This window comes from Conger conger, chromosome 1 (assembly GCF_963514075.1).
Source record: "Conger conger chromosome 1, fConCon1.1, whole genome shotgun sequence".
Classification (NCBI taxonomy): domain Eukaryota; kingdom Metazoa; phylum Chordata; class Actinopteri; order Anguilliformes; family Congridae; genus Conger; species Conger conger.
Genome location: NC_083760.1, coordinates 17551820 through 17578177, shown reverse-complemented (window position 1 = coordinate 17578177; position 26358 = coordinate 17551820). Strand labels below are relative to the sequence as shown.

Here is a 26358-nt window from a genome sequence, read left to right as displayed (position 1 = left end):
CTGCTCTTTCTCTGTCTGTGTGCATGACATCAGAGCCATGGTTACCTCTCCCCTACTAAGTGTTTAACCCTTTCAGCGCCGTCCTCCTCTGCCAGGCGCGAGTGCTAAAGGCATCGCACACTGTGGCCTTCTTCTGCTGCTGTGCTCCAAGCCTCTTATTTTGAGCGGTTCCTTGACCCGCGCTGGACTGGGGCGGCTCGCGGGCCCAGGAGCGAGGCTGCTGGCATGCCGGGCGGACGCCCAGGGAGCCTTTATTTAGACCCGCTTTAAGAGCTGTGCGGAGAGGCAGCCGGGGCTGGCGTCAGGGCTCGCTCGTGGACCTGCTGGGAGCGTCACAGGAATTCAGCGCTACAAGCACAGACAGGTGGCGCTGACACTGGGGCTGTGTGCACGCACTCGTATACACACACACACACACACACACACGCACTTTAACACAGTCACACACACACACAAGATATATATAATATAGACACATATGCACACTACTGCACGTACAGAAACACACACGCACACACTGCTACACATACAGAAACACACACAATACTGCACGTACAGAAACACACACACACACTACTGCACTTACAGACACACACACACACAATAATGCATGTACGGAAACACACACACACACTACTGCACATACAGAAACACACACACACACACACACACACATGACTGCACGTACAGAAACACACACACAGGCACACACACACACACACAACACTGTTGTGATGCATGTAGGTACATCACAAGCTCCAGTTTGGAGGTTTGTGTTCCAGACTGGCATGGCATGGGGAAAGGTGCAGTCTGCTGCTCCCAGACTGCCGTCCCCCCCATGAGCACAAATTCACCGCAAGGCGTGAAGTACCCAGACCTCAGCCTGGAATCCGTTCAATCTGATACACGGTGTGATCCATTAACTCACTTCCCACTGTTTGAAGAGCACTTCCTAACGCGGTGGGTGCTGGTGGCATCCGGGTCACGCGGAGTGAATGGCGGCCATTGAGAGCAAGGGGACATTTCTGCGCCGTCTGTCTATATAAAGCCAGTGAGCGCATCACCTTGTTAAGCCATTAATTACCGACTTGTGCTTTTTTCCGCTGATGTCTGCCTGCTAATTATCGTCCCAGCAGCTGGGGAGCTACTGCTCGCCGCTTCATTATCCACGCTGGGCTGACAGTCCAGTGCGTCGCCCGTTTCCACTGGCCCTGGCCTGCGGTTAATCGAGCCCAGCTGTGTGAGAGTGGGGAGCGGGCGCGGGTTTGAGCGGCCTCAGGAAAGAGCCTGTTGCGCGCTGTTTACCCAGCAGGAAGCCCGCTGGACGGCTCCGTGTTTAGACACAAAACAAAGCGGGCCCGCAAAAAGCCTGTGCCATTGTTCTTTATCTGGAAGGGCCCGGGCTATTTCTGTTATTCTTTCTTAATTCTTCAGACGTTGTCATTAGACGGCGAGGAAGGTGCTGGGGGTGCGGGCGGGGGTTTGGGTGGGGGGGGGGGGGGGGTGGGGGGAGGAGTACAGGCCTCTGATTTTCCACCGCTGACACTTGCGGCCTCAATGTATCCCCTGGCTTTCTTTGTCAGAATCGCCATGGGGATAATAGCCATGATTTAAAAATTGCACAGTTTAATCGTTCACGTCAGGCGTTAGAAAATGGGGGTTGTTTTAACGGTAAGTGGCGGTTTCGAAGAAGTGCGCTGCTTTTTAGGTTTGCAGAAATGCCTGATGGAAAAGGTGTAAAACCGAATCCACCGCGAGAGCCTGAATTTGTGGTCTGAAACGCTGATTATCCAGCCCTTGACTTGAAGCCCGCTCTGTTTATGGAGCGCCGCAGTGTGTACTCCACTGAGCTGCCTGCTCTCCCTGGTAACAGGCGCCTCTCAAAGTGTCTCCTTCACTGCTGAGAGCAGATGATTGGCCTGTATTTTTATATCTAATAGCAGGAAATTAACTGGAGACATGAGTGCTGCAGTTTGCAGGTGGGAGAGAGACAATTGATCTGTGGCTGACTGTTAGATCCTTCCATGTTCCAAACCCTTTTGCATTATTGTGTTTTGTATTGTATTATTGCAGAAACACAATGCTGTTTCTTTCATTTCTGTCAATGAGCAGCTCTGTAGCGCAACAGATTTCCCCTGGTTTCCCCTCTTCTAAACGCTGTTCGGGTTGCTTTCACAGGGGGTGGGGGGGTGTTTGGGGTTTGTGGCTCTGGTGCAGAAAGCTATGAAGGTCAGACAAACGGGGGGATCCCAGCGGTGGCAGGAGGTGGCTGGGGTGGGAAGAGAAGGAGGCGGGTGAGACGCGTTGAATAACGCCGGTCGAGGGTGCTGTTAAAGTCAGGACTGTGATTAATGTCCCTGTCGGTGCCCGATCCTTCCGTCGGCCTACATGGTGGTCCCCTCCGCCCTTTGTTTACACCTCCTCTATTGAGCGCCTCTGGATGCAGTGGGTGCACGTGTCCCCTTTGACTGGGCCTGTGTATACGTTGGGGTGGGGGGAGAGAAGGGGTACTCGGGGGGGGGGGGGGGGGGTTTACTTTGAGTCTGTGCCCTTGGTTCTGTTGCGAAACTTCAGGCCGTTCCCTGTTTTTCCAACCCCTTGAGAAAAAGCAAAGGCACTTCCGATCCCGGTTTGTTACAGTGTCGTATTATTTCCTCCTTGGCTCCAAAGTAGGCAGAGCTGGATTTCCTGTGAAGGAAAGACTGAGAGAAGAAGTAAAGAAACTGCTCTCACAAAAGCACGGAAATTTAAATAAAGTTTTATTTACCTCATGCAGTTCAGAGCATCCGCCCTGGAAGGAGACCTAGATATGGTCCAAAATTAGCCTTTTCTGATCTTGCCAATCGAATAAGCATTCCCTAGTTCTGAGCTTTATATATCTTTTTGTGGCTTCCCGTCTAGATGAGGAGCTCCTGATTGAGAGGAACATCCACAAGGGGATGATGAACCCTGGGGATGATGGGCAGACCATCCAGCACAACGGCCCCATCGCCAGCTTCAACTACACCATCCGCGTCAAGTGCGACGAGAACTACTACGGCATCAAGTGCAACAAGCAGTGCCGGCCCCGGGACGACTACTTCGGCCATTACGTGTGCGACCAGTTTGGGAACAGGGGCTGCATGGAGGGCTGGATGGGTCCGGAGTGCAAAGTGGGTAAGTGGGACAGCATCGCCGTGTTGGCTCGCTAGGGCAACACATTTCTTTGGTGAAATATCTGTTCAGCGTAGAGCGACGTTGTGTGGGAACTGCTTGCCTACAATAAAGAGCCCACAGCACATTGATTATACGCCGGGGCACGGGAGCACAGAGCAGGCAGGCACACTTAGACCCTGGGCACTCTGACATGCTGCCCTCGTGTACAAACCTGACAGGGTGGGCCATTCCGCAGCTTCCATTAACAGTCCCCTCACAAAGAAGCTCCAGGCAGGGTAATTTATGAATATGGCCCTGTATTCTCCACAGGTTGTGCTTTTATGGCCTGCCAACTAATCTGTCCCGCTGCCCCTCTTAGTGCTGCTCCCGACACCTCCCCTGGAAGAGTGTGAGGCGCGTTTAGTGCGCAGCGCCATTTTCCCTGGCCTGAGATAATCCTCAGTGAGCAGGGAGCTACAGGATAAGACTGGTCCGGCTGCAGAGTGTAGGAGAAAGGGCAGGTCCTATGCAAGTGCTGGCAGTCGGGCAGTAAATTATGGGCCCGACCTGTAAAGAGTGGGAGGGGAAGGGGCTGTAAAGTGTTCTGTTTCACAATGATGAGTTCACACGTCTTGTCAAACTTGTGGGAGTTATAAAAGTAATAAACAAACTGCCCTCCCCCCTGTCTTTTTTTCATTCTTCTTTGCAGCTATCTGCAAGCAAGGCTGTAACCTCCTCCAAGGGGGCTGCAGTGAGCCTGGAGATTGCACGTAAGTCAGCGTTTCCTCACCACGCTCACACTGCCTTTCACACCTCGGAGAGCGGCTTCCTTGTGAAGCGCTGTCCCCTGCATGAATCTGAGCCTTTCTGTTTCGATGTCAGGATTATGTGGATGCAGCCAGTAACCAGCAGCTTCAATGTAAACTGTGCTTGTGAAGCCAGGCAAAAAAAGAACAGGTATTGGCATCATACTATCTAGTCCCTTTAGCAACGGTGGTTGGTTCTGAAGGCTATTAGGTAGGCTGTGATGCTCCTTTTTTAAAGGTGAATCTTCTGCTAAATTTTGTCTTTAGCAATGCACTGCCTGCCAAAATATACTGACTCTAGACTGAAGCACTGTTCATATGTGTTCACACTTTTATCAAATACTGCAAATAAAATATGAATAAAAATATCTCTGGATGTTCCGTTGAATGTTAAAAATATGGTGTGATTAGGTAGCTTGCAAGCTATGTTGCTCATTTTAATGAAGGAATAGCCTAGCTACTGTAGTTTGTTTGGTAGTTGGATAACCTTCTCATATTCACATTTGCTGATAGTCCGTTCTCTTGGTTACAAAAGACCTAAAATGAATTGTTCCAAATAAATAAAATAAAGAAATAAATTTCCTTCTACCTGAAAATGATTAAATCTTTCCAGGTCTACTCAGTAATTCGTAAGAAATATATTATTTTCACTAGGGCAGTACATAGTTATTGCTCAGTAAATTGATTACTAAATATCACATACTATGACACAAACTGTAGGGAAAATCCACAGAGCAAGAGATTCCCACCACTTAAAGTACAAATCAAAATCAGACTCTAATGAGCAAGCTGGTTCCTTCAACGCTCTCAAAGATTTATGTTAAGAGTGTATCAATATATATGTATGCACAACATGTAATCAATATATCATATTTATGCTGTTTTATTAAATTGAATGAACCTAGAACATTTTTATAACTGAGCTTATGAAAACGCAAGAAACCACAGTGTACACTGTCGAAAAGAGAGCAAAGACTGCAAGTTAAAGAATTACATTTATTCATTCAGAAAGTAGTGATCAGATATGTAGTATTATATATTCAATGATTTCTCTGATGTTTATTATATATTTTCTATGATTTTACTGCTGTTCAGTATGTCTATACTTTCTATGACTTATTGTTATATTTTCACTGATGTCTATCATATAATTTCTATGATTTTGATTTGACTGCTATTTAGTACATCTGTATCCTCTCTTATTACTGATAAATATTGTTGTTAGAAACGCACAAGTGACCCATGTGTAATCCAAAGTTAAGTCAAATGATTAATACGGGTGGAAAGCACCAAAAATGATCTATAGGTCGTAGAAAGTTGAAAATCTGAGGATTTGAACCGGCTGTTGTGCACGTGTGCCACAATAAAGTCAAATTTTCTGCAGACCTTGCTGTCGTGGGATCTTTCGCCTCTTGGACTTGTTTTACAACTGATTGGAGATTGGACCCTGAGTGCTACCATTTCCTAGCAACGACATTCCCCCCTTCCCTAGACTATAATTGTATTCCAGAAACCACTGACCATATTTTCTGTATTAAAAATGCAATACTAAGCTGGTAATGTGGCCAGTGAAGGCACAATTAACAATGTGAAGTTGTTTTTCTTTTATTTGCCTCAAATGCAAAAACACCTCCTCTGGCCTGTAGCAGTGGCTGTCAGTAATATGGCAGCTATTCATTCAGTTCAGTCAGTGAATGAAGAGTGTCTATGTCTGCTGTGTTCAGTCCCTTCCAAAAATAACTGCACATTACTGGTCACCCTATTTGTGGAGTTGATGGCACAGAGGAATGTTTAACGTCCCTGTGCATACTAATGATGCATAAATCATTGAGCCAGGTGAGACTATCTCAGCTCCCATTGGTGCTCCAGAGTTTAGCTGTTATTTCACAGTCCACCCCCAGCCTGTGTGCTGCTTTTGTTTTGTCATTAGCCTGGTGCTTGAAACTTTTTCCGCTTTATATTTGTACAATGAATGTTTTGTCTGTCTTTATGCTTGTGTTTGGATGGCCACGTTTGTTTGTGTGTCTAATTAAGCATGTTTTGTCTGGGTTTATATATGTTGTGTTTGTGTGTTTGTTAGTGTGTGTGCAGGGCACAAGTCTTTCCTTTGTGTATACGTCAGTGTAATAAAATAATTTAAAGCCTGTATGTCTTCCATATCACAGTCTTAGAAGAAGGCAGACAAGAGGAGGAGTTTGTGGGTTTAGTTTTGGACTAGCTTTGGAGCATCTGACACTACTGGGCCATGGAGGTCTTGGCTTAGATTTGTAATGGGAGTGGCAAGAGTGGGTGGTCCAGCAGTAGTCTCACAAAAGCAAAGGTCTGAACATAGGAGACCTGCCTGTTTTTACACACCACACATCCACCCTTTAGGTTATCTTAAGCCGTATTATGCTAATTATTAAGTAACAAATAGATTTTTTTGCCGGTTGTTGGTTGAGGGTTGAGGGTGAGGGTAAGGTATGGGGGGGGGGGGGGGGTACTACATCACATGTTTTTCATGCAGACTCTGTTTCCTTTCCGTAAGCAACGTCTTGGGCCTGTTCTGCGTACGTCACCGTCGCTGTCTCCCAGTATATCTTCCTGTCTTGGGCCTGTTTTGGCTGAGGTTTCCCTGCTGCGAGTATAGGAGGATCCACTTCCTCTCCAACAGGAAGTGTTGTGAAGCCCTCTTGCTTCCTTGTCATCTACCTTGTCAGTTAAAGGGTTACTTAGGTGAGAATTCCTCCTTCCACATTCCCGAAGGAGCACTGGCGGCACTAAGCCTCTAATCCACTATCATCTTCCACGCTCGCGTGCACCGCTCCGCATGCGTTCAGAATTCTTTGCCCGTACAGCAGATGGTCATGTGTGTGATTAGAGTTACAGTCGTCGTGTCGAAAATAATTTCCACTCATCGGTTTCTCTGTTCCGATCGGTTTGGAATCCCCAGTTGAAAGACTGGCTTGGGTGGTTAGCAGTTTGCCCTGTGCTTAGCTTTGCGTCCTGTAATGGTTGAGACGATATGTGCTGTCCCAGAATCAGAAATTCTCTGTTCAAGGGGGTATGGAGGGTATGGTGGATTGACTACGCGCTTGGGTACAGTTAATCTATTCCACAACTGATGTGGTGCTCTTACAGTAGAGCTGCTTCTGCTAGCCTACATTACTCTCCCTGTTCCATGTTTTAATCATGGAACAGGGAGTTGGATTTTGCAGTCTCACATACTAGTGGAAGGGACAGAACCACTGCAGGGAATTTCATAACGTAACGGAATTGTTATATAAAATATTATTTATGGCACAGAATGCTCACAGGAACATTGAGCATCTGGCAAAGAAGTTATAAGAAGGTTTGTCGAACTGTAAATTCCACCCAGGAAGACGCATCCTAATGCGGCGCGTTCTCCTCCCCAGATTCCCAAACAGGAAGTGGAGATGTGGTTATGTTTAGTACCTGTTAATAGAGGAAGTGACAAGGCAGCTGTCCTGCCTAAGAGGAAGGAGTGACTTGCTTCCTTTCCTCCAAAACCTGATGGGTCACGAATCCCACGTAGCCACCTCCTTAGACGGTAAACAAGGTATCCTCCTATCTGAATTCCCTATCCATCAGAGACCATATAGAGGAGGTGCTGGCTCTGCGTAAAAAAGGTTGTTCTTAACTTTCCTCTGCCAAGTTGCTTTTTACCTTTTTGACAGTAGACCGAGTCATAAAATACTGTGAAGTATCACCCAGGGGAGTCTTTCTCCAGGCTAGTGCCTGGTGCAAAAGTACGTGCAAAAAAAAAGAACGTTCTTTGGCTTCTTGATGGAAATGCCAGAGGAATGTACTGTAGTGTGTCTCAACACATGATCTTGTGTTGACTGAGTTATTTGTCAGCTTGGAACATAACATCCTTTTCCATGAGTTAAACCTGGCGACCGATTAAGCCCACAATTGCAACCGCATCTCAAGTTCACATCGGGCATTCAGTCTTTTTCATGTGATACGAGTAAAGTTGTTTCCAAGCAACTATGGGTGAGCTATGCCTTTTAGTGTAAATATACACTGCTGAAAAAAACCCCAGCTCACCTAGGTTTTGAAACAGTTGGTAGCTGGTTGACCAGTTCAGACCAGCTCCACGTTCAACATGGTTTGACCAGCACATGCTATTTTTTAAAACAGCTGGTAGCTGCTAATTTCAAGCTGGTCATAACTGGATTTTACAGCAGGGTATACAAACTTTTTTTGTGGGCACAAAAAAACCTTGGTAAATATCTGAGGCACTTGGTTTCAGTGGGCTATTTTCGAGACACAGTTGTTTTAAGGGGGACTGCTGATTGGTCCTTGGGTGAATGTGATAGATGTGTTGCATGTCCCATTCTGAGCATGTCTTTGTCTCTGCTCCCTCGCAAACCATGCACAGCTCCTTCATTCTGCTGGTGCGCTTCACCGAGAAGCACTCCTGGCCCCTCTCTGCCCTCCACACCCCCGTCCCATTAGTCACACACCAGAACAGAACGTTCCTTTGAAGTGTTCGTGAAAGTTGAGAGCGCCTAATTCCTCTTAATCTTATTTTATAGTGTCTCATGTTGGGACATCACTTGACCAGATTGTAGCGAATGCGATGGCCTTTGCTGCAGGGTCTTGGAGACCTTGTATTTCCAACCAGCAGCTGGAGTTTGCCTGGGCCTGACATGAAGAAAAAGTATCTTAAAATAGTGCATAGAGAATTGACAAGACAGCTGGGGCCAGCCGTACCACTGGCCTTGGAATAACAGAGTGCTGCCATAAACCAACTGATTAGCTAACCCTTCACCGGCCTGCGCTCCGTCACCTCCCCTGGCCACGCGACACGGAACCAGGCTTAACCTTTGCTGCCTAGGAATGGCCTTTTCTTCTAAGATTAGGACCCAGAATTCAATGCTCAGCTTGGTCAAGACATCATCCTTGCTGAATCGTTTTTTTTTGTGATATTTGATAACAATCAAGGGCAGTGTTTGGCCTGCAGTGGAACCTGTCCTGATCCCGATTCTTTGTGTCTCCCAGGTGTAACTACGGGTGGCAGGGTCCGTTCTGCGAGGAGTGCATCCCATACCCGGGCTGCGTTCACGGGACCTGCTCAAAGCCGTGGCTGTGCAGCTGTGAGAAGAACTGGGGGGGCCTGCTGTGCGATAAAGGTGAGACACAGTTTAACGCCAAGAGGCATGATGCTCCGTTGGCAGTGCATCATGGGAACTGTAGTTGAATCATCGTAAGCAGGACATATGAGATGGAGTCTAGGGGTTCATGCAGCTATTGTAGAGCTGTATTACTGCTACACTTGTAATCAGTGGCTGTAATTAGCGAATCTAGCCGTATTGCATTAGATCTCAGCAACCTGATCTGCAGGGAGCCCTGCATCATGGAGAGCTAGTGAGGATTAAATCCTGTGGAGGGGTTTATATTTATTTATTTACTTACTGTTTGTGCTGAGCCTTGCCCAAAAAGTTTCAGTGGGACTATGTGGGGCGGGCAGTGGACTACAGAGGCCTTTGTGATGATTTATGGGCTGCTGTTCTGGCCGGGTGGGGAGGAGGATTAGCTACATGCCTGCTCTGAAGGTGGGGGTGGGGTCAGGGACAGGAACAGTGGACTAGGGCCCCGCTCATGGCAGTGTGTTTGTGTGTGTGTGTAGATCTGAACTACTGCGGGACACATCACCCTTGTGTGAACGGAGGGACCTGCATGAACACAGAGCCAGACGAGTACAACTGCGCCTGTCCTGATGGATACTCGGGCAAGAACTGTGAGATCGGTGAGAGCATGCCGCCAGCACCCAAAACACACCCATCAATGACAGGAGCCGTAGTCGGTTCCCTAGGCATTCATTGCAAAAAATTTCAAAAAGTGTTTTTTTCTTCTCAAGTACAAAATATTTGCTTGTTGTAACTTACTGTTTGCTTCACAACTGAAAATGTCTTACCTCATTGCAAATCTTGAAATGAGTCGCACTTCGTTGTTGTCTTATCAGTAACATAAATAATATAAATAAGATTCGAATAAGACAAAATATGAGATAAATACTTGTTGAGGTTGACTTATTTTTTGGTTGTTGCAGTGTTCATCCCCATTCGGGGGCTCCTCTCCCAGCTGTTTGTGTGCGCTTCCGCTCTAAGGCCCGCTCTGTCATTGTGTGTTTCTTTTAGCCGAGCACGCCTGCGTGTCCAACCCCTGTGCCAACGGGGGCACCTGCCACGAGATACCGTCCGGGTTCGAGTGTCAGTGTCCGCTCGGCTGGGGGGGAGCCACTTGTGCCAAAGGTGAGTTCCCCTTTCCGTCTCCTCCTTTGTTGTTCCTCTGCGGAGCCTCGCTCGGCCCTCTCTCTGACGAAGCCCCGCACATCAAAGCCGCGTTCCCCTCCCCCAGCCGTGTAGAACCAGATGTACTCATTCAGCCGCAGCCCGGCAGGAGGGCCCGCACGCTGGGAGCATCGCTCTAATGCCGGCAGGCCTTACACACAGTGGGGTCCCTGGGCAGAACTCAGTCGTAGGGGCCGGGATTAAAGGGAAATGATACTGATCATGCAGATGAGGGGATTTGCATAATCTTTGCTGACTTTGAACCAACCTGTGTTTGGCTTTATAAACACCACGGCCCAGTCACTGCTACTCCATCTCATTCTGGGATGAGTGCTGTTTTTATTTTATTTTAATTTTTTTTGGTTATTTATTTTTTTGTTCTCATAAACCGCTTGCCCCCCCTCTTCTGACCACCCCAGCGCTGGGAGCCCCATGACACATCGTCATGGCAACACAGGATCTTCTGCTGGAATTCCCCGCTATCCCACAACACCCCCCCCCCCCTCCCTATCCCATCCCATCCCATCCCGCCCCTCCCCTCCCCTCCCTACCCCACCCCACCGAGCCACAAGGGTGCTGCCTCCCCCCTTACCCCCACGCTCTGTTACAGCACAATGTGCACGGCCAAGGAGGGCCTGGCCAACTGCAGCACACAACTCTTATTTATCTGCCACTCCCCCTCCCCGCGCCACCTCTAGCAGGGAGCTCTTCCCCAGAATGCAGTGTCTTTGTGCCTTCAGCACAAGTGTAAGGGCTGAGGTTTAATCACTGTTAATCTGCTGGACCGGGATTATGCAGAGGATAATCGTGTTACAGTGTGAAGTCAGAAACACGGTCTCACAAAAGTGTAAGTCTCTTATCTGGAGCACTGCCACTGGGTTAGTATAATAGCAGGGGATGCTCTTTCTTGAAGTAGCATTAAATGAAGTAGCTTTGTTTTAAATGTATTAGATAAGCCTTGCCTGGGCTACCTCTGTGTGCTGGGAGAAGCAGCTCACTCTCAGACACACACACACACATACAAACACAAGGACACACACACGCGCAAACACACGCACATGGACACACACACACACACACACACACACACACACACACACGCAGACACTCAGGGGTCTGGGCAGATATCCAAATTTCGTGTAGTAAAATAGCAGCTATTTTCCAAGAAATTATTGAGCATTTTAAATGAAAAAGAAGAGTGTGGTGCATTTAAAATGGTGTCATCCCCTTGAATATTCTTCTTCATTTTATCATTTTGATTTCATCACACACCGTTAAATGGAGCTTTGCGTACCTCTGATGACATTTATATATTTGAGGAGAGGCATGTCCTCAGTTGTCAAGGCACGTGACTGTGTATATATATATGTATATACACATACATATGTGTGTATGTGTGTATATATATATATATATATATATATATATATATGTATAATTGCATGTACGTGCTACAGGTGCAGACCAGTGAGAGTGGCTCGGTGTGTGTTTCAGATATGGACGAGTGTGCTTCCAACCCCTGCGACAACGGTGGGACCTGCATCGACGGCGAGAATAGTTTCGAGTGCCTCTGTCCCCCTCAGTGGGAGGGCAAGACCTGCCAAATAGGTAAGAGCTGGGAGGAGTCTTTCTGCTGCGACGCTCACAGGGGTGTGAACCGGCTCATGTTCTAATGTCACACTAGACTCTCCCGAGTGTTGATTGCGTGTTTTATTTAACGTGTTCCTTAATCATATGCCAGTAACGGACCAACTTGCTTCTTGGTGTGTACCCCCTCTCACCATATTAAGCCCATATTACCACCGAGTTTTAATTTGAACTGGCTTGCATGGAGAAAGCTGGATATTATGTGCAACCCGATATAGGTGACTTGAGTAAAGCTATAAATAATGCACGACCTGGCAACTGCCGGCCTTGGGACTAAATTTAAACCGACGGGGGGTTATCTTTGGGTGCGCATTGGGTAGAGATGGCCGGAGCAGGGGGGGGAGGCGGGGGGGGGGGGCGCTGGATTTACTCGGGTCCTACCCCAGGGCACAATTTGCGGAGGAAGCGGAGCTGGAGAGGAAATGGTTTATAACCTGTAAACAAGCTCAGGGATGAATTCAAGACCGGGTCTCGGCTTACGGGCGGAATTCAAGGCCCATCTCCCCTTACATCCATTAGGCACTACCTGAACACCAGCGTCCGGTTTCATAGAGGGGACAGGTGCGCCTCAGAGAAATGATTTGCACATTGATGCACCCTCCTGAATATTTTAGGCCCTAATAAGCGTGAGGTCTTTGATGGGCTTGGAGGGGTTACTGCCCCCTTCTCTGTTTTTCTATAGAAAATGAGCTCCTGTTTCCCAGCTGCTGGTATGCCTGAAAGTCTAATGAGATTTGGGAGAATAATTCATTCAGGAGGGGGGGCGGTTAGGTTGGTGAAGGGGTAGGTTTGGGGGGAGGGGGGGTTAAAAAGGTGTATCAGCCTGACTGGAGCTCCTTTGAGTGAGTTCATAGAAAGTTGACGGGCCTGCTCTTAGCACAGCAGTGACGCAGGAGAGCCATGGTGTCGGTGTTGAGTGCTTCTCGGTGTTGAGTGCTTCTCGGTTGGCCCTTGCTGTGGTGCTGCCTGGTGGTGGTAGCTGGGGACGCTGGTACTCAAGCCTCTTTCTCCCTCCCTCTCTGTCTCTCTCCCTGTGTCTCTCTACTTCACAGATGTTAATGAGTGTTCTCTCAACCCTTGCCATAATGCTTTCTCTTGCAAAAACTTAATTGGTGGATATCATTGTGACTGCAAACAAGGATGGGCTGGACAGAACTGTGACATCAGTCAGTATCAGTTGTTATCGTGCTGCTATCCTCTTGCACCAACCTTTGGCCCAAGCTTTCTCTCTCTCTTCTAGCTGAAGCTTGCTTTCGGTATATATGCAGAACTCTCCTGTGGCTGAATTGTACGTCGATTCCAATGTCTGAGAAGGCAACAGCATTTGTTAAAATGCACTGCTTAGGGGGGGGTTGACTTTAAAGAAACATCCCATTTCCACCCTTTGAGGGGAATTCTACAATTGTGTTGTTAATGACCTGGCAGCTTTGGTGCATGCAATTAACAGCATTGTTTGTCTGGAGTTCTCACAACTAAATGACTGTTTTCCTTTTCAAGACATCACACATGCATGCATGTTATGTCTGGCACTGCATGTTTGACTGCATGGCTTATGTGACTCATAGATATGTGTGTGTAATTGACCTGTCATGAAAAAGCTATCCTCTTTCCTCTGCCACAGCAATAGGTGCCTGCCACGGACAGTGCCTGAACAGAGGGACATGCAAGCCAGACAAGGTGGGTATCGGGTGGGCTTCCAGGGCACTTCCGTGTTGCACGCACGGCCCTCTGGAGAAAAACATTCATCCAGGGCATGAGCCTGTAACGGGCTGAGACTGGTGTGTGTGGAACAGTGGGACGAAGGCTACATGCTAACATCCACTTGCATCTGTGTGAACAGGAGGAGCTCAGGGGCTACCGCTGCACCTGCCCTCATGGCTTCGTGGGCATACACTGCGAGATCCAGGCGGACGCCTGTGCCAGCGGCCCTTGCCGGAACAGCGGGCAGTGCCACAACGTGGTGGGCAGCTTCGTCTGCGAGTGTCTGGAGGGCTTCTCTGGCACCACGTGCGAGGTGAGTACGAGTCTGGGGGGCGGGCGAGGGCGATCTGTAGGGGGGGGGGGGCAGAGCACCTTGTGATTCCCAAAAACTGCGATGTGGGTTAAACGCGATTGGGGGCGAGGCTGGCCGTCTCCGGCTCGCGTGCTTATCGTAGGTGCGTTTCTGAATATCAGGGGTGAATATCGTGCTGCACTGCCCCTTTATAACAACAGCTGTGTGTTTATAAAAGGCTCCGATGTGTGGAAAGTCCTGATTGAGGTCCAGGAGCTTTGGCGCGCTGCGTGAGCTAAAAATACGACTGTAGTGGATGAAGTAACTCTTATTTGGGACAGTCTGGCCCGCTTCCCATTCGATGCCCAAAAAAAGAAAGCATGGCCGATAGAATCAGTATGCGTTACAGTGGGATTCGTGCTAGCATTGCTGAACTGGAGGTGAAAGACAGAACGGCATCTGTTTATTTTCCCCCTACGTCAAGCAGACATAAAAGCGGCTTACAATGCCATCCCTGCGGCCGCCGGGTGCAATATTCACTTTCGTGAACCCACTTCGGTTCTAGTTGTGGCAAATGGGGACAGCAAAGACAGAAAGAGCTTCAGTTTTGACTGGGATCATGCATATAGAGACGAAAAGAAAGGCCTACATCATGTTCTTTATATCAAACAGGGGCTTGCGTTGAAAGAAGTGCCAAGATAACAGTTAAATAAATCTGTGTGTGAGACGTATGGGTCGAACCCATCAGCCCAGTGAGAGTGACAGATTGCCGACAGAGCTGTATTTCCTTAAATGGCAGTATGAACGTTGGTGGTTTATGTGTTGGAAGGGTCTTGTTTAAGTTAGACATTTTTCCTCTTAATGATCTGTGACTTCATAAAAGCTGCACAAGATGGAGAAATATGAGCAACCGGGTGTCTGTCAGCCGCAGAGCCCGACTGGCGTACTTGGTTAAAGAGGGTGTTGTTTAAAAAGAAGACCCTACTGAAGAATTCAGAGCGTGCGCTTTGCGCAAGCTGTGTGATAAGCAGCTGGACTATGTCCCTCTCTCCCCTCCTGGGCTTACTCATCTTCTCAGCGGTAGTAGGCTCGGCTTTTAGAGAAGCTAAGGAGTTTAGGTGTAAGACGCGATGCAGGTAGATTTCTTTTAATGCGCTTACCAGTAGAGGCTACTGAGCTCGCCGCCAAACTTTATCTGCCGGTTTAATCGGGATTTGAGCTCCAGGTCCCAGACTGAGGTCCCCACCTCCACTAATATGTTCTCTCCCTCTCCGCAGGTGAGGAGTAATCCCTGCAACCCCAGCCCCTGCCAGAACAAGGCCCAGTGCCACAGCCTGATGGACGACTATTACTGTGCCTGTCCTGAAGACTACGAGGGCAAGACCTGCTCCGACCTAAAGGACCACTGCAAGACCACCCCGTGTGAAGGTGAGTGTTAGCATTAGCATTAGCCTGTTACCATTAGCATTAACCCATTTCTCGGTCACCCCTGTCAGAGTTCGCTTGGTTTTGCCGCCATGCCGAGAGGTTCCGTTTCTGAGGGGCCTTGGCCTTTCTTTTTGTGTTTTTGTTTGCTCTGCAGTGATTGACAGCTGCACCATCGCCGTGGCAACCAACGCCACAGAGGAGGGCGTGCGGCACATCTCGTCCAACGTGTGCGGCCCGCACGGGCGCTGCATCAGCCTGCCTGCCGGAAACTTCACCTGCGCCTGCGAGCGGGGCTTCACTGGGATCTACTGCCACGAGAGTACGTCCCCGGCTCTTACTGAGAGAACTCTGAGCAAAGCCAGCTATCCGCTCGTCATCATTATCCGCATCGCGTTTCCTCACACTCTCTCTGCCCTTCTCCAGACATCAACGACTGCATCTCCAGCCCCTGCAAGAATGGGGGGACCTGCATCGACGGGGTCAACTCCTTCATGTGCTTCTGTCGTGAAGGGTGGGAGGGTGAACTTTGTGACCTCAGTGAGTCTGCCGTCCACAGCCATACCCGTACTTACGCCCCGCCTCTCACCCTCCTTCACTTCTTGAACCCCGTTGTCCGTCTCTGTCGCAGACGTGAACGAATGCAGCCGCAACCCGTGCAAGAACAACGGCCGCTGTGTGGACCTGGTCAACGACTTCTACTGTGATTGCTTGGACAGCTGGAAGGGAAAGACCTGCCATTCACGTGAGTGGTGGTTCCAGTACGGCCGTTTCTGTGGTCTGACGCTATCCTTTGGGTCTTTCACCTGAGTTGCGTTGTTGTGTGTGTCCGTGGCTAACGTTTCCTGTGTCTCCTCAGGTGAGAGCCAGTGCGATGCCAGCACCTGCAGTAATGGGGGAACCTGCTATGACCATGGAGATGCCTTCCGCTGTGCCTGTCCTCCCGGATGGGGTGGCAGTACCTGCAACACAGGTGAAACCTCTTGTCACACGTTTTTCCTTCAGGAATGTAATGTATACTAATGCAGTCATATTCTCTAAACGTTATCACAGGTCTTTAAAGCAAACATTGGCCAACCATGTTCTTCTTCAGCCGATTGCATCCCTTGTCAGTGCGCTGCTAATTGCTAGGGGCTGTAAATGTACACGCTAACCAATTGTAACTCCCATTTTCCCTTTCGTTTTCAGCCAAGAACAGCACGTGTGCGTCGGGCCCCTGCGAAAATGGTGGGACCTGTGTAGGAGGGGGCAACGCGTTCACCTGCATCTGCAAGGATGGCTGGGAGGGGCCCACGTGCACCCAGAGTAAGGGCCTCACACCGTTGCCTGTCAGGGCTCTGCAAGAGCGTGCCTGCCCGATGCTCATAGCTCTCGGGCATGCAGACACTCCTACTGCACTCCCGCTTTCTCTTTTGATCAAAGTGCTTTTTTTGTGTTTTTTAATGGGTGGTTCTCTTTCTCCCGGCCTGTGCAGTACAGCATGTGTTGCAGCAGCAGAAAGCGGTGGAACTATTTAGCGAGGTCGAATCCATGTTTTCAGGACCTGACTTGTTGTAGGCAGAAAGTGCCTCTTTCTGCCTACAACAAGTCAGGTTGTTCTCTCTCTCTCTAGCTCTCTCTAGTTCTCTCTACCTCTCTCTCTCTCTTTCTCTCTCTCTCTCTCTAGCTCTCTCTAGCTCTCTCTATTTCTAGTTCTTTCTCTCTAGCTCTCTCTAGCTCTCTCTAGTTCTCTCTAGTTCTCTCTCTCTCTAGCTCTCTCTAGTTCTCTCTCTCTGGCTCTCTAGTTCTCTAGCTTTCTCTCTAGCTCTCTCTCTTTCTGGTTCTGGCTCTTCTCAACAAAGATCAGACAACTCCTTTTTGTCTAATTCTATCTATCGGCATCAAAGCAGGGCTTCGGGACTGTGTGACAAATGATTTATCTTATTTGTGGAGCTATTTCCGATGGTGCAGCCACATCGACAGATCTAATAAGGCCTGATGAAGTTAGGAGGGGGAAGATGGTCAGGGACACAGCCAATAGCAAGAATCTTGGGTCAATTGATTATTAGAGTCTACAAGATACTATTTAATTCATGCCACGTGACAGTGCCCACAGATCCGTTAGGCAATGCATTTGAACTATATCGAAGAGACCTTTTGAATGGAAAGAGTGTTAAAGTTAGTGCACCCTAAAGGCAATGCAATTATAGTCAACCGTGGGTCTCTCCCTCAGTTCCAACACTATTCGGCATTCTGTTCAAGGAAAAGCACTCTTTTTAAACTACTTTTTAAATGTATGTAAATGAACGAAAGTTCATCAACACACACAGGAATGTTCCAACACTGCCTCACTCACTGTCTCATCTCTCTTTTCCATCTCCACAGACACTAATGACTGCAACCCTCACCCCTGGTAAGTAAGTTCAGTTAAACAAGTCTTTATGTCCTCTAACGCACGGGTGGAAATCCTGCCTTTGTCTCGCCCTGCCTGCCTGTGCTGGTGGCGGGTTTGTTGTTCTGCCTCCATTCCCGCCTCCCTCGCCCCCACAATACCAGACCTGAATAGTGCGAAGGCATCCACTTTACCGGGCGCCATTCCCAGAACTAGTGTAGGGTTCGTAAAAAACACAAAACAAAAAAAAAAACCAGGGAAGATGTTCCTAAATCTTCTTTAAATCTGACAGCTTGGCGACCCAGGATCCTATTAATCAGAGAGGCCGACTTGACAAAGAGCCGCTGCCCTTAAAGACATTCCTTCAATGAGTGGCAGAGGGATTAGGGTTGGGGGGCGGTGGGGAGGGGGGTGACGCACCCCTTCTCCTATTCTTCCCCGTTGACCCTGAGAGCATGGGATGGTGGTGGGGGGAGGAGGGCACCCCAGCATGGGGACAGGGGGGTATTTGCATATGAAGGGTGGATATTGATAAGTGGAATCGGCCTTTGTGGTCCCCCCCCCCTTGCTCCGTACGTGATGGCATGACCAGTGCAGGTCGAGCTGGTAGGTGTTTGGTTGTAACCTGTTCGACCCGTCTTTCCCTCGCAGCTACAATGGCGGGGTCTGTGTGGACGGGGTGAACTGGTTCCGATGCGAGTGTGCCCCCGGGTTTGCTGGACCCGACTGCAGAATCAGTAAGTGGAGGGGGGGGGTGGGGGGGGGGGGGGGTTGTGGGTGGGTGAGGCGAGAGGGGGTGCGTGACCTTTGGGGACGGGGTGGGGGTAGCTTGTTACCAGAGCACAGATTAGATGGCATCCCCCGACCTTTTGACCTGTCCAATGAGCGGAGGTCAGCTGTAACCCCAAACGTACCAGTTGAATTATTCATTGACCCCCAAGAATCCTGTCTCTTTTTAGAGGAGGGGGGGTGCTTTGTTCCGTTCAGTCTTTTTCTGTTTCATTCTTTCTGCCTTTGACCCGCACTTCTGAGAGGGGAAGCGCTCACAAAAACAGAGGAGATTTAAATTTTTTGCTTAGTTTCCTTTTTTTTTTTTTTGCCTTTCTGGGTATAAACGTGAGAGTTTCCCCCATGTCACCTGACCCCCCACATACAAAAATAATGCACTACACTTTCTACTACATTTCCCACTGGCTTAAAGACCAATTTAGGTTCTTACTTAACTGATAAATCCTTTGTCTCCAAACTGATAATTACCCATTAGTCACAGGTTAAAATTGTGACAGGGCCTCTGCAGGGTTGAGTGTGAGAGTGGGCTTCATGGAGAATGTGTTCGTTTGTTAACTGCCACTGTCTTCTCTCCGTGAACCAGACATTGACGAATGCCAGTCTTCCCCCTGTGCCTATGGCTCCACCTGCATAGACCAGATTAATGGCTTCCGCTGTGTGTGTCCTGTGGGCCGGGCCGGACCTCGCTGCCAAGAGTGTAAGTACCACTTCATGCAGCGGCAGCGCTAGGCGTGAGGTGGGGGGGGGGGGGTCATTATTTCGGATGAGACCTTGGAATTAGTGCTGAATGTGCATACTCTAAAAGTAGACTCACTGATTACCCAGAATATTTTTCATTCATTGACTTTTGTAGCTCTGCGCCTGTGTTTGGTTGATTTCTCTGTTGGCTGTCGAGTGGTTTTGGAGGGAGCAGGTTGTTCATGGTCTGGTGTGTGGTGCAGTTGTAGGCATCGGGAAGACGTGTCGCTACGCTGGCCTGCAGTTCCCCCATGGCAGCCGATGGGAGGAGGAGTGCAACAGCTGCCAGTGTGTGAACGGAGTCGTGCAGTGCACCAAGGTAGGCCTTATATATCTCCTTTAACCAAAGGGCCAGTGACGATTCAGTGTTTTCAATTTGCACCAACCCCTTTGGCACACAAATGTTATCTCATGTTAAATATGTTTATGCATTCAAATGTTTGCTGTGTGAACAGCCTGGCAACATAAATGCTTTATGAACTTTTTACCCTCCTTCAGAAAAGATCTCAGTTACGATATTTCAGTTTACAAAGTGTGATCTCATTCGTATGTTTTTATGAGAAGCTCAGCCTTGCATATTGTTTGTCTACTGTAATTTTAGAAGTTTAAGAGTTGGTAAATAATCCAGAGAAATTTGAGTTGTGGCAAATGTGTGCGTGTGCGTGTGCGTGTGTGTGTGTGTATGAGTGAATTAATCTGTCACCATTAATTCACCACTTGTATCTTTATGTCCCTATACTTTGAGGTGGGCTGTATATGATTGGTTAGTAAATTCAGAAGGAGGTGTCCTGAGCTGCCTCTGTTGGCTCTCAGTTGGGTGGCTTCAGGTTCATGCGTTTCTGGTTTCCCCCACTGCATTTAGATATGTCTGGAGTTCAGTCCCTCTATATATTTAATCAGTTCCTGCTTATTGTTAGAGACCATAAACTGGTCCATCAATCAGCGAGGCTCTCCTAGCCTGAATGTGCGTGAGTGAGTGTGCTGTATATAAATGGCTCTGACCCCGTGTGTAGGTTATGTGTGGCCGGCGACCGTGCCTGCTGCAGAGGACGCTGGGACAGGAGCGGCACCAGTGTCCCGCGGGCCAGGAGTGCCAGGAGCACAACTTCCTGACCTGCTTCTCACCGCCGTGCCACCAGTGGGGCATCTGCTCTTCCGCCGACCCGCCACCCCCCATCAACACCAAGTGTGAGCCCAACACCGGGTACCTGGACAACAGCTGTGCCAGGATCACGCTCATCTTCAACCGGAACAAAGTGCCACTGGTGAGTGCACTAACGTGCTCTCTCTCCATTTCTTAGTTCCGTTCCACCTTTAAGCTATAAATCTTTGCTCTGTTGGTGCTGAGTTTTGAAATGGACCGAGCTGCCTTGCACTGGGAACACGTCCCACCATTGAATGCTTGTGAAGTCTATTGAGTGTTTACGAGGCCAGCTTTTTGTTATATCGATGAGCACCGTAATGTGCTCACTCTCCACGTTTTAAATCCGTTCCACCTTAAGTCCCGTCGATATACAGTAAATCTTTGTTCTGTTGCTGCTAAGTTTTGAAATGGCCCAAACTGCCTTGCGCTGGGAACACATCCCACCGGCGAAGTCTTCTGAAGTCTGTTCACTGTTTACGAGGCCAGGTTTGAGTTATACTGGGCAGGGAAATCAAAGCCATGCGCTGGCATGCCTTTGGTGCTGCTGCCTGATGCAAACCAACGCGCTGTGCTGGAAGGCCCTCGGATCCTGCAGGCTCACGCTTGTGCTTCTGTCTGTGCGTTGGCTACAGGGAACAACCGTGGAGAACATCTGCACAGAGCTGAGGTACCTGCCGGCCACTCGGACCCTGGCCAAAGACCGCTCCCTGCTGCTGCTCTGTGACCTGTCCTACTCCAACCCCGACGCAGTGGAGGTGGCCATTGTAAGTCTTCTGCGCTGCATGTTCCCTGGTGTGAAATCCAGCTGTGACCAGCTTGAAATACTAGCTACCAGCTGTTTCAAAACATAGCTTGAGCTGGTCTAACCGTGTTGAGTATGGTGCTGGTTGAACTGGTCAACCATCTAGCAGCTGTTTCAAAATCTAGCTTGAGTTGTTTTTTTTTTCAGCAGGGAGCTTAATAAGGCGCAGTCCTGGTCATGCATCTCTCTGGCTTACCTCCATTCTACTCCACTTGAATTCTTTCACAGTATTAAATAATGCACTTTGTTCATCATCATAAGTGGGAATTCAAGAACAGAACTACATTTGGGGCCCTTATTTCATTCAAAATGTCCTGCCAGTCTGATTGATCTGTCTGCTTATGCATACCCAGGGGGCAATGTGAAGTATTTTAGAAACCTTAAAGTACAATGCTTAGATCTCTGATTGTGAGCTCAGGTAATAAAACAAACTCAGACATTCTTTATCTTTATTTATTTATTTATTATATTTTTTTACCACATCTGTTTGAGATTTAGCTCCTTTCGAGTACCTTGTGCATCTCTGCCTGGTGCACATGTGAAAGTCTTCACTCTGACAAGTTTAGTTTGGCCACCCACGCACTCTGCTTGGAAAGTGAAACACGGGGGACATTAGCTGCTAGAGTGCATAAATCCTTTAATGGATGGAAATTTGATTTCCTCATGACTCTCTATGTTTTGCGGTTTGCCGGAGAGGAGTGGTACCAATGGCTGTCCTTTAACTGAACGGTTTCAGATTTAACGAGGCTCCCTTGACTAACCTGCGGTACACTCAGGACTGAATGGTAACATTTGCCCTCCACGCTGGAACCTAACTCAACCATTATTTAGTCATTAGTTGAGATCGAATCTCACAATGATGCATTTTAAGCTTGGTTTACTTTGAACGGCAGTGAACCTGTGAGGTGGACTCTTACCTTACGCTGGGGGTTTGCCGTGAGACGTGTGCAATAGGAAGACCTAACCGAGCCAGGCTCTGCTTTCCAGGCCCTTGTTTCGACACGTCTCGTAGAGTCAGATGCGCCATGGCGTGTGAGCAAGGATGGAGGGTGACTCACAACACAGCCAGCTCTGACATGGCTGCCTTCAGGCTGCACAATCAGACACGGTTTCTTAATATCGTTGACCTTGCTGAGCTCAAAGCTTTATGACAGAAAGAGATGCCCTCTACCCCGTTTAAGGGCCTCCGAAGCCCAACGGTCATGTCGTTAGTGAAGCCCTGGAGGAACCTCACTGTGACAGGTGCATGAGCGCCGATTGTACAGTCTTGACACCCCTCCTGAGTTTCCCTTTTGTCTCCCCCCTTCCAGTCCTTCGAGCAGAACGAACAAGATCACAGCCTGATCCAGGACGCCGCCAGCACCATCATAAACACGCTCTACAAGAGCCACAACAGCACCGTCATGCTGGCCGTCATCGAGGTCAAGGTGGAGACGCAGGTCGTGCCTAAATCAGTGGGTAAGTGAGGGCCTGACGTGCGCGGGGGCCAGCCTCCGTCTGGGGCCTACTGACTGAGAGGCCGGATGGCAGATGAGTCAGCCCCATTTTATGTGCTCACTCATCGCACCGTTCACCTGAAATGAGCCAAACTGAAACTCTGTTATATCTAAATATGGACAAGATTTGTGTTAGCTACTGCTTGTGTGTGCGTGCGCCTGTTTGCTTTTTTGAAGGGGGGCGGGGGTTTGGAAGGGAACAGATTCCGGATGACAGATTAAAACCTGCAGCCTCTTACAGTTCCAACCCCTCCTTAATTTCCCTACTTACATTGGTATCATTCTTCATCTCGACAGCTTCTGCTATAATTCCTTCAGTTTAGAAGTGTGACAGAACAGCATGCCTTTTAATGACTAAATAGAGAGTGTGGATGTTTGTGGTGAACCTACACTTGCCCTAGAGGTATAATATAAGGAGTTGGCTTTGGATTTTGGGAGGTGAGGCTTTATTAAAAATACAGCTTTGGTATACACTTTACACATGTGCTGCAAGCTCCTTCTGCTGTTGTGCTGCGAAACCTGGATTTCCAATAAAATAAACCAAGAACTTTAGGTGCTGGACACGAACAAACATTAAACAAACACAGTGGACCCATACAGAGGACAGAATTCGGAAATTGGATATTTAGTAGATTGACCTTATACTGTATGTTAAATGCTTTGTCTATCTCACTTTTATTTGAGGTTAACATTTTACTGATGAGCTGGAAATATGATCCTGTGAAATATGGCAATGTCAGTCAAAAGCAGACATGATGAAATGTGATTTTCTTGGCAATAGCTTCAACATACCAGTTTCTAATATGATAATAAGTTTAACATACAGTACCACCTCTTAAAAATATCAGCTCTTGATGCCAGGTACAATATGTACTCTATTCAAATGGTCTGTACTTTTGACTGAAGCTCTCACACCTGCGATTTGACGTAGAGTGAATTAACAGTAAGCCCCAGGTCCTGTGTGGATGGTGGCGCTGAGTTCAGTGAGTCTCACAGACTCTGTTGTCCCTCTCTCTTGCGCAGACTACCTGGTACCTGTGCTGTGCGTGGTCTTCAGCCTGCTGTGGATCTTCTGCATCGTCATCTGCATCTGGTGGACCCGCAAGCGGAGAAAAGAGCGGGAAAGAAGCCGGGCACCGGTGGAGGAGAGCGTCAACAACCAGTGGGAACCGCTCAAGCCCAACCGCCAGCAGCACAAGGACAACAGGGACATTCAGTACGAATGCAAGAAGCTCATGTCCTCCTCCGACAGGACTTGCGACAGGGGGGAGGAAGAGGAGGACGAGGAGGAGCTGGAGCTGGAGGAGGGGGGGATGGAGGTGGATAAATGCCCCTCCCATAAGTACTCAAAGACTGCGGTGCAGGCCAAAGAAGTCATCTGCACCACACGCAGCTCCCCGCTCAAGCGACCGCACCGGACGACCAGCAGTCCCAAGGACAACCGGTGTAAAAACGTCAATGCTGCCAACGTCAGCCAGGAAATCAAAGACCACTACGTATGAGTGAATGGAAGAGGGGCGAGGGGGGGATTAAAACAAAGAATTAAAGCCTCTTTCTCTCCACGCTATTTCAGACAAAGAGTTTAAAAAAAGTTATTTTTATTATTTTTTTCTGTCTGTAAATTATTTGAGGCTCTGCAACAAAGCAGAGAAGATTCTCTTTTTGATATTTGCATTATTTTCTATGTTCAGCTATTGCAAAAAAAAAAAAATGGCATTGCTTTTTACCAGGGGTTTGAGGCCTGATCCTGCAATGTACTGTTAAAATTAAGAAAAATGAAAACGAAACAAAAAACAAGGTGGAAAAAAGATATTTGTACAAAGATGTTTTTTTCCGTTTACAGGTAATTCATGTTCTCTTTTAATGGGAGGGCCCTCTCCGAGCGTATTGTGGAATGGGTTTTCCAGTGACACGCGGCACATGCAGTGTCCTTCACAGACTGTAAGGAATCATTGAATGGCAGCTCTTTACTTACATCATGCATTGTACTACTGTCAGTCTTCTCTGGCCCGTATCTGCCTTATCAAGCGCACAGCTCCAAAACGGGACGCCCTGTGCGTCTGAAGTGGCCTTTTTTTCTTTGTGGTCTTCTCTAAGCCTGTACAAGGATTTCAGTATTTGTGTTGGTAGCAAGTGCCTTCAGAGCCCTCTGTTTTTCATCGTTAGCCCTATAATTAGCATTCAAACAAAGGGAAAGCTGTCCTTTCACAATTCTTTTCATATAACCAGAAAGGTATTTGATCAAAAAAAGAAAAAAAAAACTTTGTATATATGTACATATTAAAGGAATCGCTGTGTATATTTGAAGTTAGTAACTTAAGACAAGTCACACTTTTTTATTATTGTTATTATTATTAATATTATTATTATTTTTTTTTACAATGCCATTCCTTTTATTTATGTCAGTTGACAAAGGCAGGTTTTTAACAGTTTAAAAACAGTATCCCACTTTACCTTAAGAGCATTAATATAATCACTGATCATCATTTTTTTTGTCTGCTTTACTTTAAATTAAAAAATAACACTAAAAGATTGTGTAACGTATGGCAACGTGTTTGTTTGCTTCTCAGTTGGGGTCCCCTGTCCCAAACTGCTGCTTATGTTTTCGAGACATTTGTGGAAGTTCCTAACGAATGGTGTGGCCTCTTGCCCCACTTAATTTGCTTTGTGAATACTAGTATGTCAAATTATGTGATACTATGTATTAGTGCATCGGATTTCTGCTTTGAATTTAGGCCTAATGAAGGGAACAATTTTTTTGTTGTTGTCAAGCTTTTGTGTTAGTGCTGTTCCTGCACAGCAGCACACAGGAAACATATACCAATTGAAACAAAGTGGATTACCTCAACTGGTAGTGGATTTCTATTTGTAATGTTTAATATTGCAGCTCTTGGAGAAGAGTTTTGTTTCAATATTTGAGACGATACAAAAAAATAAAAGAATTAAAATCACTACCCATTTTAGAGCCGGTAAACAAAGATTTGTTTGAAAGAAACGGGGAGAAATTGAATGTGCAGAAAAATTGTAATTATTTTGTACAAAAAGTTGCTTTGCAAAGTCATTTGGTTCGTTTAGTGGAATTTTGTTTGTTCTTAGAAATAAATCAAACTATTTATTAAAGCATTTTATAACAATGTCATTCAAAAGCCTTTTGTGGACTGGTGTTGAGTATTACAAGACATGCATAGTACTGGAGTTAGCATACATCTGGGCTGGCCGTTGCCTTTCACATATTGTGTGCTTAGCTAATTATTTATTATAAGCAAATGTTCCAACACCAGACTTCCAAACACCTTAGTAACATGCCATTCTTTATTTCAAACCTGTAGTAAAAGGACATTTTGTATTTTCAAATAGAGTAAAATATGTCAAATGTGTCTGTCAGTTTTGAAATAGCTGTAATAAATTTGGTTTGGAGTTTGTTCAATACTTTTCGATGTTCTGGTCTTGCTGTACAGAGACCTGGGCCCAGCTCCACGAAGCAGGATTACGGAGTTAGTTGGATAACTGCACAAAGTAAAACCCATGTCCATGTTCCAGATTTTGGCAGGGTCCAGGGTTTACTTAGTGCAGTAATCTGACTAACTCATTAATCCTGCTTTGTGGAACAGGCCCCTGAAGCCAAGAGGAAGGGAATAGACGGATGTTGTAAGCATCATATCATTCAGATACAGACCAGCTCTTGCTCTCCTCCTATGGGCTGACTAACCAAC

General features: G+C 47.6%; 1 protein-coding gene across 2 annotated transcripts in view; it reads left to right on the top strand.

Moving 5' to 3' along the window:
- jag2b (jagged canonical Notch ligand 2b) overlaps positions 1-26074 on the top strand; it is a 43356-nt gene extending 17282 nt beyond the window's left edge. Inside the window, exons 4-26 of one of the 2 annotated variants that reach the window (XM_061245290.1) lie at positions 2902-3156; positions 3845-3905; positions 8949-9079; positions 9577-9696; positions 10088-10201; positions 11735-11848; positions 12940-13053; positions 13509-13564; positions 13728-13901; positions 15158-15308; positions 15463-15627; positions 15732-15845; positions 15937-16050; positions 16165-16278; positions 16494-16610; positions 17670-17697; positions 18328-18413; positions 19049-19162; positions 19407-19522; positions 20217-20468; positions 20980-21111; positions 22460-22607; positions 23669-26074. In XM_061245290.1, the coding sequence (XP_061101274.1) occupies positions 2902-3156; positions 3845-3905; positions 8949-9079; positions 9577-9696; positions 10088-10201; positions 11735-11848; positions 12940-13053; positions 13509-13564; positions 13728-13901; positions 15158-15308; positions 15463-15627; positions 15732-15845; positions 15937-16050; positions 16165-16278; positions 16494-16610; positions 17670-17697; positions 18328-18413; positions 19049-19162; positions 19407-19522; positions 20217-20468; positions 20980-21111; positions 22460-22607; positions 23669-24147 (3269 nt within the window). In that variant the 3' untranslated portion in view covers positions 24148-26074. The remainder of the gene's footprint in view (positions 1-2901; positions 3157-3844; positions 3906-8948; positions 9080-9576; positions 9697-10087; positions 10202-11734; positions 11849-12939; positions 13054-13508; positions 13565-13727; positions 13902-15157; positions 15309-15462; positions 15628-15731; positions 15846-15936; positions 16051-16164; positions 16279-16493; positions 16611-17669; positions 17698-18327; positions 18414-19048; positions 19163-19406; positions 19523-20216; positions 20469-20979; positions 21112-22459; positions 22608-23668) is intronic. The other variant, XM_061245299.1, reaches the window with a different exon arrangement.
- Positions 26075-26358: the final 284 nt, after the last annotated feature.